Below are 15,951 nucleotides of genomic sequence, written 5' to 3'. Positions count from 1 at the left end.
ATATATATATATATATATATAAGGAAATATTTGGGAAATTTAAGAAAATATTGACTTTACAATTGTCTGATTTATCAGTATATAAGATAAAATAAATAATAATTTCTCAAATCTCTTAAATACTTTCCGTTCGCTAAGATTTATATATTCCGTACGTTATTTTTAGAACAACAAGAATAATAATTTGTGAGAAATAATCGTGGATGAATGTTGTTCATACCGCGACTCAGCGTCCAGAAGTATGTCAAAGGTGGTGCGTTCTATTTGGCGCTCATAACGCTTGTGAGCATTACAATGTCCTTGTTTAACATTTGATAAACAACAAGGATGAAATGATTTCATGAGTGTTGCGAGCATCAAGTGGAACGCACCCGATAGGTATCATTTTTCCGAAGCACTCTAACGGTCGTTCTCTCCAAAAACTGCGTTAGATTCGTATCCTTACGAAAGTTCCCTCGAGCTCGATTAGAAAATAGGTCACTGGGTGCCGAAATCGATAAATGATCCTACGTATACTGGTGCATGGTAACTGCATTATCGACAATTCTGCGAAGAAAATCCTGACCTTCGCCCGGATGGATGGTGCGACATATCTTGGCGGGAAAAGATACACATAATAGACATAATATATTTAGGAGTATAGGAATAAATATTAATATTTTAATCTGTCAAAAAAACCATGTATTTCGATATAACCGGTTTCTGATAAGTTGAAATCTTAATATTTATTCTTTTTTCTAATATTTCTTCCATTGTACGCAGTCCCTAATGCACAATGTAAAATCTTATCGATTAATTATAGCAAAAGAATGCATTCTATTAAATATTTTTTCCTTAACAATATAATATAAATTCCTATACAACACGTTAATATAATTCTTGTGTATTTGCAATAGAAGTTCATTTTTAATATTTTCAATACTTGTCCATTCGCGCAACTGCGGAAGTATCTATAGTTTGTTTCCCTGTGTGTACATATCTACTTTGTCCGCCATTCTATGAACATAGTTTATCTTCCCGCAAAGGTATCTATATTGGCTATCTGTACAAATGTATTTGCTCTGTCTGCATCTGTGTATCTACTTACTGAGGTAACCATTCATGAAATCAAATTTATGTTGCTACTTGTTGGACACAAGATTTGTTGTGTAGAAAACAATTTTCTCCTGATTTTATTTAACATAAACATATCAGTATTACAATTTTTATTAACTGAAATTTTATATTTTGCTGATTGGGCTTCTTTGATCTGAAAGTAAAAAGATCCATGGAAAATATTAAAAAAAATATCCTAATTATCTTTGCTAATCCGCAGATTCTTAATAATCTTCTCGAAAGCAATATCATCTATCTAGCCGTGAAAGCAAATTTAAGTGCACATTTATTTCACGTCTTAACATTTGAGATTTGCTCGTTTATCCTTTGAGCATACAGAGAGACGTGACGAGCATCGTTTAACTATGCATAAATATAACTACTTAAGCGTGAAATCGAATTTACGTTTGTATGCATCGTTATATATTCATTCAAGAACGCATTCATTCAAGAGAATAAACGTAATTTAAAATTTAACATACAATATGTACTTTTTTTTATAAATAAAATGATATGGAAATATTGCTATCATATAACATTAATACACTAATCCGGAGAGAGTTCAAATTAATAATATATTTTATTAACCCTTACCATACCATCTATGTACAATTTGGTGTAATAAAATGTAGTATAATTTATAATTACCGAAAGACTCAAAGAAACTTGCACGAACAGGAATCGTTCGGTCACTAGTTACCCATATTAGTACGGTAAGGGTTAATTTAAATAATAAAATAAAAATTCAAACAAAACTAATGAGATTCAAATGCTAATGTAAGAACGAAGAATTAGGAGATGCAGATATAAATAAATACTCAAGTGTTAATGGTTATTTTCATTTATTTCATCGAATATTTCGGCTCACTTTGGAGTCATCCTCAACGAATATAGTAACAAAAAATCCTCCATTGAGAGCAAGTCACTTGCAGATTGGCAGAAATGCAGCAATAAATACACTACATAAATTTACCATTATACAATTTGCCATTATAAGACAAGAATAAAAACATCAAATAATAAAACCATGTGACTCATCTCAATGGGAAACGAAAAATGAAGCTCAGAAACACAATTTTAAAATTAAATACGAAAGTTATAATATATATTAAATACACACATGTCGTTCCTCTGAGTATAAAATCGTGTTCGATATCTTATAATTTGACATCTTATAGTTCGGCATCTTATAGTTTGTCCTATAATAATAAATTGTAAATTTATGTAGTGTATTGATTGCTGTATTTCTGCTAATTTGCAAGTGACTTGCTCTCAATGGAGGATTTTTTGTTACTGTATTCGCTGCGGGTGACTCCACAAAGTAAGTCGAAACGTTCGATGAAATAAATGAAAATAACCAGTAACACCTGAGTATTATCTGCATCTCCTAATTCTTCGCTCTTACATCAGTGTTTGGCTCTCATTAGCTTTATCTGAATTTTTATTTTATTGTTTAAGATTGAGAGTCCTTATTTATATATTTATGTAATTTTGTTTTTACTAATTTAATTTTATAAATAGTATTCTTCAGGAATCCGTATATAGAGCACAAGATATTCGCAAATCTATCGAATATAAGTGAGCGACGCTTGTATGGCATCAACTTATTCCGGAAGTCTAATTAATGCCGGTATTTCCTACTAACGATCTTATGCGCGAACTCGCAAACGCGCCTGGCATCCGCATTTCCGCGTTTGTTCTTCGAGTCAATGGTGACTAGCACACCCACACGACAGACAACTCTTGCTTGGTTCCGTGGTCGAATTTACGTCATCGCTTATATTGTTGATCAATAAGGATGCTATTCGATGCGTGTCGCATCTCATAGTGGCCCAATTCCGTATTTGATTAGACGATAATACCCAATACGACTCAGATAATTGGTTATGATCGATTAGGTGTGTGCGATATGTTAGCACATAAATCATATTTTTGAACAAAGGCAATACGTACGCGTGAGCATGATAGCAATTTATGTCATAAATGTCGACAAAGAAAGAAAATAAGAACAGAAAAAATTGAGGAAATTTTTTTTATTAAGCGATCGCATACATACACTAGCATTGCATATATGTCATTCGGAAGCAGAAGCTGACCTTTGACCGTAGTTCGCCCACGTATAGGTGTACTCTCTCTTATTTGCCCTTGGATTTTATATTAAACTATTATTAGTTATCAGTAAGTGTTTAATGGGGTGAACGACGAGAGTTTCGAGATTATAAAATCTATAATAAACGCGTCTACTTTCTATGAACTGCGAAAGACAATTTTAATCTTTATTTGTGCAAATATTTACTTTATCAAATCATAAATTCATAAAATCTTGTGCTTTACAATGCAAAAATTTGATGCTATTTTATTCGCATAATGTTATAATTCTTATTTATTTTCACATTAAACTATTTCAAAATAATTAAGAGGACATAGAAAATAAAAAAATTGTTGGAAGGAAAATACATTTGAAATTCCGTTCCTATCAGACTTAATGTATAGCACGCATTAAGTTTGTACGAACCAGACCTCGGTGAAGTTATAGTCGGACTATATCGATATTGGCCGATATTAATAGACGATAGATGGAAATACATGCTGGACTAAATTTATTTGTATCAATAACATCTACTGAAAGCCTGTACTACTCCGCGAACATCGCGGCAATTTGATATCACTACTTCTTATATGCGCGTTATTCGCAAGTTTGATTTATTAATTTTTCTAACACTACTTGCAACAGCGATAGTTGGCCTCTGAAATGGCCTAGTTATGGCAATAATAATAATAATAATTGCAAGATTTTATTGTTGTTGGACTCTTATTAGCCTTTCACTTTATTACATTGATTTGAATAATAATAATAATAATAATAATAAACAGTGAAAAACGTTCGTCCAATCATTTTTATACTAATTTGATATTAATTTTATACTATTTTAATCTAGTCCTATACTTACTGTTAGTTTTATATTGAAGCGATAATTTCAAAAAACCGAATTATTACAGAACCTCTTTATATTTTTAAGGGGATTTAACACGTATAACTGAACCAATTTATGAACGATTTACTTGCCGAATTCAAAATTTGCATCATGTCGTCACTCCTGATTGATTGCCGATACAAACGTCCTGCTTTTCGTCTTTGGTCTTGCTTTTTTTCCTTTTCTTTGAATTTCCGCGGAAAACTGGTACTGGTGTGCGTACTTGATTGCCTTTGGTGCACAAGTGCGGAAAGAATATCGAGCTAACGACTCAAGAGGCGCCCTGTGGGTCGCCCCTAAAGGGTAGAAATGGCGTTCGGGATACGGGGATGGAGATCGTTAGTGGGGAGGGGGGCGATTGTGTCGCGGTAGTGGAAGCCACCAGAGTGGACTTAGAAGGATGGCGTGGCACGCGCTTTCCGCAAACTAAAGCAGCCACGCTACCGGCCGGTTATCTTCTTGCCACCCTTTACGAGTATCGTCGCGATAGTTATCGGGCGTGCGTTTGCGAGAAGGGGTGGTTCACTTGCGCGTTGTACAATTAACCCATTTTCTCCTTAATTTCATTCATGTTTGTCTCATCTATAATAATTTCGAATGTAGTTGATATATTATCCAATTCTCAAATTAATTATGGTGATTTTAAGTGAACAGAACAAAAACAAAGTAAGGTGATCAAAATATTATGAGCGTAAGACACAAAGAGCAAAAGATATTCCATCATTCAAAATTAGTCTGGAATAATTGCTTTACACAATATCACAATGCACACGTCAGAGAAGATAAATAATTCAGAAAATGGATTAATCTGTACGAAATGAAACAATCGCGCACAGATTTTTCTAAGTAAGTGTCCAAATAAGTGTATAAAACGAGTAAAAAAATGTTGGGCTCGTTCAACAATCGTAATTAAGAGTGTATTTGATAGAAAAGTCTCATGAAATTGCTCTTCAATGGTGCATAATACAAATCAATCGAATAAAACGTTCGTGCAAGTGGATTGTTTTGAAAGTGTGCATCGTGCATCGTTCTGGCTTCGGTGATTGTGATTGTAAATTAGTTTTGGTAAAGATTTTGGCTTATTGACCGATCATAATAAATGATATTTGAAAATTGAAAACAACCAACATGCAGTAAAAGATCATAAAGATCATAAAGATCTTTAAAAATATCAATAGTTACTAAATTAATAATCCAAAGTCACAAGACTCTGGCATCCGCCAGCAATTTTAATGCAAGATTTAAATCATAAATCAGAAATAATTATCAATAGAATAAAGAAAATAGAAATGTATTTACCTTACCTGAAATCTTTTTATAAGTAGCTATCTCTCATACAACATTTATCGTGAAACAAGAACGTTATCGCTCAGATGGCTTTCATTGCGATATTCGATACCATTGTCGACTGACCAATTAATAAGCATTTTGCGCGCTAATTAAAATGGTGATGGCAAAACACGATCCGCAGAATGAATGCGATTTAATGCGAGATTTAATACGAGATCGGCTGATAAATGGTATCACGCGGTCACGCGATTCTACAGTTCTTAAATTTGGACGGCCTTACGTTTTCGTTATCGGATACGGTTCTGTAAACGGACGTGCTTGATATGTAATAGGAATAAAGTCCTATAGCTTGTTGACCGTAACGCTGATATCTTGTATTACATCGGATCCGTAATTTTGCGCGATCTCTAGCGTTTGATCTCTAATATGCCTTTGTATTAAAACAAGTTTATTACTTTTTTAACGAAAAATCCTTTATGTTCATGGCTTGCAGTTACCAGCTTGCAAAGACGAAACTTCTGCGCCGTTAATTATTTATTAACTTTCAGCGGCCAGAATTCGCGGTCGATAACAAAGCCCATCATTGATTGACGTTTTAAATTACAACGACGACATAATTGCAGTTTCAGTTCATCAGATCGGAAAATAAAAGAAAGCGATTGTTATTCACATCGCAAATTAGCTCGAACCTGCGTAAAGAGATTGTAATATGCGCATTGTTTGTCTCATTGTTGCATACGAATTAGCGCAGTGTCGCGTAATTTGTTGGAGAATGATAGTGAGATACGGTTAATTCGCTTTACTGAATTTCCATCATTCGTCTTTCTACATAGAACCGTATCCGATATATATGTGGAGTCGAATATACTTTCCTTCCATTCAAAATATTAATAATAATTTTCGAATTAAATAATGAATCTCTTTTTGTACGTTGAAAGAAGAAAAGATTGTAAATAATAAATACTTAATGAAACGATTTTCTCTATATATTTTATAATTACAATGAATATTTTTCATTTTGTCATATGTGTATACACAGAGTATTTTATTTAAAAATTAATCGAAAATACATTTACTATTTACACAAAGTATTTCATTTTATTTAAAAAGCAAAATTGTTTTCTTTACATCTTCTACAAAAAGAACTATTGACATCAGATTAAATATTTCTCAAAATTCAACCGTTCAACTTTTGCCTGAAATATATTTCAATGTTATCAATAGTTTCGAAGATATTTACGTATATCGATTTAAATGAAACATCATATAGAATTTTCTTTCAAAGCGAAAAGTATCTTCTTTTCGGTGTTTGCCTTTTGTTTTTCGAGCATTCGGATTCTTCAGAGCATGTGCGATTGACAAGAATGCTTCTGTTCGTCGCTTCTATTCGTCGTATGTAGTGCACTTTGCAATTCAGTGATGTGAATCAGCTAATTGCATCTTGTACTCGAGCGCTTTATATGCGCTAATTTGATGCCAACGATAAACATGGCAATATGTGTCTACGCATTTGCTCATTCAATCTTCTTAAGACAATTTTTTTAATGGTGCATGATTCTTCATTTTTATTCTCTCGTAATTGTTGTAAGCTATACTGATATCTACTAATATTTTTATTGAGATGTCGACTGTCAAAGTTGAAGTTTGGATGGAACGTATGTTATAGTGTTGGAACGCTCTATAAATGGACGTACAATGTTCTTCTCAGTTAAGGAAAAGTTAAAAAAGCTTGCTTTCTTGTTCTTTGCTCTGCTCGAGGTAACCGATTGCAATTTCGCCGTCAATCAGTCGCGACATCGGCATCGCGACTCTACAATTTCCGCGAGTACGAGCGCGCGCTGACGATGAAAATGTGTCACGGCCGATCGAACCACGTGTATATGGACGCACAATGGCATAACTTACGTGCCGTTGTACCTGCGATCAAAGTTGATTTAATCGTAAGTGTCCAGCAACCGACTCTCATTAACGCATCGATAATCGATTTTTCGCTGCCGTATTCTGAACGAAATATTTCGTTTTTATTTAGTTATAGAATTATCATTTATTTAATCTAATTTTGTTTAATTCTCTCAATACGTTAAATTGATGAAATATGGGATAGTAAATTTATCGTTTTTTAAATTTAAGTATGGATTATTTTATCCATTTACAAATTGCATAAAAACGTTTTAGTTACATCCCTATGAATGAAGATATTTCGTCTAAACGATAAAAAAATTATGATGCTTTTAGATGATAAAATTGTTTTTTCGTCTATAATTGTTTTATCGTATCGAGGATGGCGCGCTTTTGTGACTAAAGTCGATCAATGAAAATTCACATTGTTGCTACAAAAAGAAGCAAGTAGCATCGTAAAATCGTACCGAATAGTACATATACGTCCAAATTGCGAACGTCCATTTGCGTTCGGTTTCCTGTCGTTTTCATATTGACATTACTCGCAATTGCTTTTGACGAAATGGAATAGCTGACGATGGAAAAATCGAATAGTTTTGACTGTTTCTTATAGTGCCCGATCTGTAACATTGTAACATTGTAAACTAAAATTTCAAGCTAAAATTTTAGTTTACAATAAATCTATTGCTTATTTTATAAAGAAAAATACAATACTTTCTATTATATCTCGTTTTTGTTTATTATAATCTTGGTTGTTACCTATTTCTATTTAATGACAATGAAATGTTTTTGAAAACATATTTCTTTATCTCAATTTTTGTTGCACGCTTCTTTACGTTCTCTGTTTCCGTTGATTATAATCCAAAGCAGAACAGAAACTTGGAGAGAAACTTTCGACTTTACTTATAATTAAAATAATGTTTAGCAATAAAGTTTAATAAAACGGCCTCGACAAATGTAAATTAACGTAATATTATCCAATATGTTACTATACATCCGAACAAATTAACAAACGTACGAATAAGAATGTAGTTTTGATTTTGTGTACCTTTTCAGATTTTTTTAGATTTTTTTAAATTTCTGGATTAAAACCAACAAAGAAAATTTAAGAAAATTGCTGGTGGATTCTCTCAAAGGAATAAATAAGGAATAATCAGGTTGTCACTTAATTTAAGAATTCTTATATTAAAACTTTGCTTGAGATAAAGCTATATTAATGCGAATCTTAGTTTAGAATTTAAATTAGGTGAAATTTGGACTCGTCGTTTATATGGAAGTGCATATATCGTTCGTCGCATCACGAGCGATTACTCGTTTATTTATCCATCCTGAAAATAAAGATATCTATACAATCGAAGCATTTAGTGCACAATGATGCTGAATGGGAATCGGCGCTCATAACGGCGTCCAACAGGAAGATTATGAACCTGATAAGGTTCTCTAGATTGCCAACGCACGTGGAGACTAAGATATGGCCGCGGTAGCTGGCATTTATGGCATTTCAGAAGAGCGACACATCAGATACTCCGATCATCGACAACGTGACCAAATGTGAGTTTTAGAAAAGACACGACAGTAATTACAAAGGGAATAGCTATATATATATATATATATAGATCAATCAAATTTAATATTTAGTTTTTTCTTTTTTACTTAAATATTTTTATATCCTACATCATAGTGAATTTGTTTCACTGATTATAGAAGACATGACTCTAATATTAAAATAGATCCACTAAGAATTAAAAAAAAATTCAGGCGTTCTCGAGTAATATGGATGAGAAAAATGGAGATTTTTCTTTCAATAAGTAAAGGCCTAGAGGCTCATAGGGATTGTAAGGGTTAACTTGTACGGGCATACCCGAACGAAGATCTATAAATATAGGCACCCCTTTAGCGCACCCTCACCTCAACTACGTCAACGTAGGACGGTAGGTACCGCGTTTAAGAATTCATCTCGCGCCGGGAAGAAAACTTCTGTCGTTGTTGCACCGTGCGGACGTCATTTGCGCGCTTTACCTTAAAGACCGCAACAAATATAGCCGCTGTTATAAATATATGAAAGTCATATCTCGCGCACAGTTCTTGCTCTGTACTTTACTGCAAGAAAACTCGGAAAACAGTATAAGAGAAGTCATATTGACCGACAGCAGCCAATGTGGACATTTATTATAACTATTGTATTATCTGTACTATAATATTTGAAATTTTTTCATGTTAATATTTGTTGAGATAATATTTAATATTTAAGAAACATGAAAGCAATAGTTTATTAGTATTTTATTTGACGTTTTAAGCAATAAAAGAATTCGAAATTATTGTTATTTAGACGTGAAAGAAAGTAGTTTTTAGTAGAATTCTCAACGTAACATTGCCAAAATATTGTTAAAGTACCAGATCATAAAGGTCATGTTTCTTGTTTTCGAAAAAAGAAGAGGATTTATCGTACTGCAGTGAGTTTGGACTCTTGGCGATAATTAAATCGACGCACGACGCGAATAGTAAACACAAATGTAACGGAAGTAGTGGGTGTTCTATTTATACAGACATAATTCCTTGAGGATAAGTGGAACAGTTCTTAAATATATGAATATAGGAACAAAGTAACACTTGACTGAAACGTAGTGCACGCAATCATTTAATAATTAATTCGTATCAATATAGCTTAATCCAATTATTTTTATATGTATAAAATTTATTTATATAACAATGTATAATATCCATAATAACTATATAAATCTTAACCGTATTCTTACAATAGAAAGGCGAAGAAAGAAGGAAGACAATAACGGATTAAGATCTCTACGCACACAAGATTACGGCAATTGTCCCATCGGTTAGATAATCGATTTCCGATATTAAATTGAGCGGCCTTCGGACACATGTGAGACATAAGCGTAAACTTGTCACGGTAGTATAAGTTACAATACAATGTTACACAAACCGCAAATATTCGCATTATATTCTATTTAAAAAAATGTTTGTGATTCATTGAAGTTATTCGTAATTTTAAGTACTTTTGTTTCCAATCCGATATAGTTATCATTAAATATCCCTGAATTTGAATTTTTGCATCTTTGAAAATTCATAACTTTTTATCTTATTGCTGACTTGTTTGTTGATTTTTCAGTATTATTAATATTGACAAAAATATATCGCGCGAATACCTACTTTCTTTTTCATTTGGTACCTTATCCCCGCGGGTAATATCGTACAATAGCCAAAGATGAGGCTATTCTGACAAATCGAACAGTAATCGGTAAAGTTAGCGCTGAATACGCAGTCTACAAACTTTTAAAATTGCCTCTGCTTTCTGTCTCTCAAGATTACGCTTCTCACATGTGGTTGGAAAAAAAGATGAAAAAAGCTATAAAGGAACGATCGAGGTCGATTAAAAAATAGATGTCTAGACTGCCAAATGCACCTGCTGCCGTGGCGAACTTGTCATTCAGGAAATACAAATTGCCTCGCCGTTATATTCCAAGCGACGTTATAATATTTCAATTTGTGGCAGTTATTTATTTTCGGAGGAAAATAAAAGTAAATGTTGATTTTAGAGAGAAAAAAATGATTGTCATCTATGGGACACGTTGTTTGATTAAATGACTTAAGCGGCGTGCTTTTTAAATAACGAGTTTTTCAAATATTTTTATAATCTTCGAAATTTTTAATTTTTCAATCGTGATGAAAGTCTCCTTTTTGGAAAAATGATATTATTTGTACGCTACTTGTTTGAAATGTTTTATATATACCATTCGTAGAACAAACACCAAGGCAAACACATACAATTCATACAGCCCCTCCTCCTCCCCCTGTGTGATTGGAATATGCATCGATCCGTGTTGAGGCACAATTATTCGCGATATATTTTCCATGTCTGCATGCACCCTCGTTTTCTATTCCTGCTTGTCTATTCCCACCTCTTGTCCTGTAACAACATCACATATAACTGCATTAACCTCCGAATGCATATTCGTACGGAGCATCATAAAAATAAAACATTCTTTTTTAGATAGCTATCATTCAGAGTTCTAACTTACTGGTTATAGGAAACACTGAATAATTGTATCACTCACAAATCTGTTTCGAGCAATTTTACATTTATATATTACAAAAGATAGTTTCAATTAGTACACTATATGTATATATACGCACACACATGCGCGCGCGCGCGCACGCACAGACACACATATAAAATATATAAGATTATTTTGCAATAAGATTTTTTTCAAACTAACAAGGGAAAATATCATTTTTGTATTTTTGTTAGAAAAGAGTAAAGTTTGTTAAAAATATATTATGAAGGTATTTTTTTTATTAATCAATGTAAGTTTCACAAATGTATTAGTGAAACAAGTATTAGTATTATGTATTAATTGAACTCAATAAAGTGAATTTGTTAGTTCTATTTTCGATAAAATCTTATCCAAGTTATGCAAAATATAAATTTTTAGCATATTCAATTGTTTTATAACATGAATTTTCAATTTATATATATTATATTTTGATTTTCAAGTTATAACTCCAATTATAACTAAAAAACGAATATATTTTATCTTACTTTCTCTTTAGCTCTATGCGTTTCGAAAAAAAAACACTCACTTGTTTGTACACTCGACAGACTCATATTTACACAGTACGCTTCAACTTCCTAGTAATATCCGGTTGAAGTTTGCTCGGCAAATTCGTCGGAAATCGCGGACATCAGCGCCCGATTTCGCTAACGTCTGATTTCGTCTGATTTTAATATTTATTTTTATTTAACATCGGAATTTGGTAAAATAAAATATGTGCTAAAAGAATAACTGAAGAAATTGAAATCTGTAAATTATTTTTAATTTTAATATTCGTAAAATTTGTCAGATAACTCTGGTATAGTTTCAATTTTTTCTTTGAAAAAGGTTTTAGTGTAGATTTAATACACTTTAAGAAAAACTTTGCAGTATATTTTTAAAGATTTAGTTCTTACCAAGTGCGAGAATCGATCTCAATGATCGGTCAACTTTTTTTTAGCATGTTTTGTTACCAAAACAACTTTATAATCTGCGTACATAACGTGTGACACAGAACGACTTAATGCAGTAAAGTCGATAAGAGCGGCGAAAATTGACCAGTAGTTGTCGCCATCTCGTAGTAAAACAGTGAATAAAGTAACCCTTAATGATGAGGTGGAAAAAGTTCGCGCAGTTACATCTTTTGTTTGTATTATTATCATCCCTTATTTATTATTATGGAGATCTTTACATCAACCTATTGATCGAATGCGGAACTAAAATGCGAAATTTTTGAATATATCTTAATAACAAAAAAAAACGTACCGTTGGAAGATCATATACGAACTATAATTTTAATATTAGAGAAATAGACACCGAGAGTACCTTGTTTCGATTATTCTAAAATGTTTGTTTACAAAATTGCCATCTCGAAATAAAAAAATACGAAAGAATAATTTTTTTACAAAGCAAAATATATAATAAATAATTTTGCGCGATAATTTCTTATGTCTCTAATCTCATAAAAATTAAAGAAAACACTATATAATATAAAAGATAATTGTACATAAAGTATTCTATTTACTAAACTTGATTCTCTGATTCTATTGTTTTTACGTTTCTCACATGTTATTGAATACACCACATTTAACACTAAATAGTTTTAAGATAGTTTAGTTCTTTACAGAATGTTCCTCGATTCTAGAAATTGTTTTGTATAATAATGTTCATTTTTTAATGGAAAATATTTTCTTAAATAAATATGAAAAAGGTCCATTACGTTCAGAGTTAAATATTAGATTAATACATACATATGTATTTTAAATAAATTTTTCCTTAAGTTTTTAAAAAAAATAATTATAAATACATGTGTGCGCAACGCAAATGTTTGTTCTCCGTGACGAATATCTGTAATAACGTTCGTATGGTATTATAACAAGTTATCTGTTTAATTATTGCAAAAGAATGAGATGAGAATAGGAGCTTATGTGTATGGGGATAGAATTATCTGTTGTGATTAGAACATTTTATTAACAATAATAGTATTTTAAGAATTTATCTACGCGATTATTCGAAGTATAATTACTATAATATTCTGTAATTCGACAATTGTGTTCAAAAGGAAATTAGGTATTTTGTTTCTAAAGAATTTCTGTGTGCGATTTAGAGCTTGAGGTATTTAAATTGCTTTGGTGTAAAGAATATATGTTATTTAACGTAATTAAGTTAAATTGACATTTGTCTATTCTGCAAGGTTAAAAGATTTAGCAATTTTTCACTGTGAGAACGGGTAGTAATTCGACACGTGTCATTATACCAGTTCGCACGATACGCCAATGACGTCATCTACCGAATGCGAAATACGACCGCATTCACGATATGAAATCCACCAAGCGCCTATTATTGTTAATAAAATGTTTATATCGGCATTAAAAATCTGTAAACACATTATTCTAAACAATAGATATTTAAAGAACATTAAATCCTGAGATAATCAACGTTATCCTGAGATAATCAACGTTATTTAATAGAAAAACTGAAGTAAAAAATATCTTCTGCATGCTATAAAAAAAAAGAAAAAAAAATAGGAAACATATAATTTATGAAATTAAATGGCGCTTGGTGGATTTCATATTGCGAATGCGGTCGTATTTCGCATTCGGTAGATGACGTCATTGGCGTGTCGTGCGAACTGGTATAATGACACGTGTCGAATTATTACCCGTTCTCATAGTGAAAAATTGCTAAGTCTTTTAACCTTGCAGAATAGACAAATGTCAATTTGACTTAATTACATATTAAATAACATATATTTTTTACACCAAAGCAATTTAAATACCTCAAGTTCTAAATCGCACACAGAAATTCTTTAGAAACAAAATGTACCTAATTTCCTTTTGAATACATTGTTGAATTATAGAATATTATGGTAATTATACTTCGAATAATCGCGTCGATAAATTCTTAAAATACGATCTAATCACAACAGATAATTCTATCCCCATACACATAAGCTTCTATTCTCATCTCATTCTTTTGCAATAATTAAACAGATAACTTGTTATAATACCATACGAACATTATTACAGATATTCGTCACGGAGAGCAAACATTTGCATTGCACACATGTATTTATAATTATTTTTTGAAAAAACTTAAGGAAAAATTTATTTAAAATATACAGTATGTATTAATCTAATATTTCTGAACGTAATGGATCTTCTTCATATTTATTTAAGAAAATATTTTCCAATAAAATGAATATTATTATACACAACAATTTCTAGAATCGAGGAACATTCTATAAAGAACTAAACTATCCTCATTTAGTATTAAATGTGATTTTATTCAATAACATGTGAGAAACGTAAAACGTAGAATCAGAGAATCAAGTTTAGTAAATAGAATAATTTATTTACAATTATCTTTTATATTATACATTATTTTCTTTAATTTTTATGAGATTAGAGGCATAAGAGATTATCGCGTAAAATTATTTATTAAATATTTTGCTTTGTGTAAAAAAATTATTCTTTCGTATTTTTTTGATTTCGAGATGGCATTTTTCAAAATTTTGTAAGCAAACATTTTATTAACAATAATAGGTAACGATTACATGTCATAAAGAGAATTTGTTTGATTATAAGAATTGTCAAAAAAGTAAAAAGACGTGGCTAAGCAAATAGACAATTTAAACAAAATTAGATACGTACTAAAATTGATCAAGTAAAGTGGTGCATAAAACGTATATCATAGGTTTATCCATTTATAAAGTGATTTGTATTTAGCCTTTTTAATTAAACCTCTTTTAGGACTTAATTTTAGTTATTAATTCATGATCAATCAATGAGCGACACCGACAGAACGTCAATAATTACACTATTATAACAACGTATAGTGTGGTGAACATACACGTGATTGCTAGGGAACGTGAATCGATGATGGCACTGGAAAATAGCGGCAGCAGTTACGTTGAGGAAGGCCTCTTATGTGAATCTCTCTGTCGTTATATAAGGAAATAACGTTATGGATTGAGAGAAGAGAACTAGGTACACGTGTATGCGTGTGAAATAGAGAGAAGGGATGAGAGAGAGAGGGGGGAGGGGGAGAAAGGGGGGGGGAAGGAAGGGAGGGAGAAAGAGGGTCCATGAAGTGGTGTGTGCGTCATGTTGGATCCATTCACCAGCTTCGGCAAAGATGGGACAAACCAGGTCGCAGGCACAGTTATCTAGGTCAGCTTCTCTACTTCTCACGGTCTCGATGGGAGCGGTTAACTCTAGTTACCATGTGAATACGCCACACGGCATCAATGAAACGTCCAGAATGACCCTGATCCGGGCTCATCGCTGTCGAGCTGTTACAATTATTCGCATGTTGCGCGAAAAATTTGGACTAATTTTTTGGAAATTTTATAATATAATTAATATAATACATAAAATATATATTTAAGGATTTGTATATTGTAATAGACTATGTAATACAGAACATAATAAGGTAGCGGAAAAAATGGACAGAAAAAAGTTTATTGTATTGAGTATAAATTATTTTATACTTTATTTTATTAGTGTTCTATTTTATTAGTGTTGTATTATAATAAACGTAACGTCAAATGTATTATAGCACAACAGAGTCATAGTTGTTCGTATTATCTCGGCTCGTTTAACCTCCTGTTGCTCAGAATATGGCTCTCTCCGACACCC

At 32.0% G+C, this 15,951-nt stretch overlaps 1 protein-coding gene across 6 annotated transcripts in view; it reads left to right on the top strand.

Moving 5' to 3' along the window:
- shaker (potassium voltage-gated channel protein Shaker) overlaps nucleotides 1-15,951 on the top strand; it is a 70,984-nt gene that overhangs the window by 25,964 nt on the left and 29,069 nt on the right. Inside the window, exon 1 of one of the 6 annotated variants that reach the window (XM_018512104.1) lies at nucleotides 8,631-8,810. The exons of the other annotated variants lie outside the window; for them this stretch is intronic. Within the exon in view, the coding sequence (XP_018367606.1) occupies nucleotides 8,731-8,810 (80 nt within the window). The 5' untranslated portion in view covers nucleotides 8,631-8,730. Of the gene's footprint in view, nucleotides 1-8,630; nucleotides 8,811-15,951 lie in introns of those variants that run through there. 6 annotated transcript variants of the gene reach the window in all.

Source organism: Trachymyrmex cornetzi, unplaced genomic scaffold, assembly GCF_001594075.2.
Source record: "Trachymyrmex cornetzi isolate Tcor2-1 unplaced genomic scaffold, Tcor1.1 scaffold392, whole genome shotgun sequence".
NCBI lineage: Eukaryota > Metazoa > Arthropoda > Insecta > Hymenoptera > Formicidae > Trachymyrmex > Trachymyrmex cornetzi.
The sequence above is the reverse complement of the archived record's forward strand: the minus strand, read 5'-3'. Positions and strand labels throughout refer to the sequence as shown.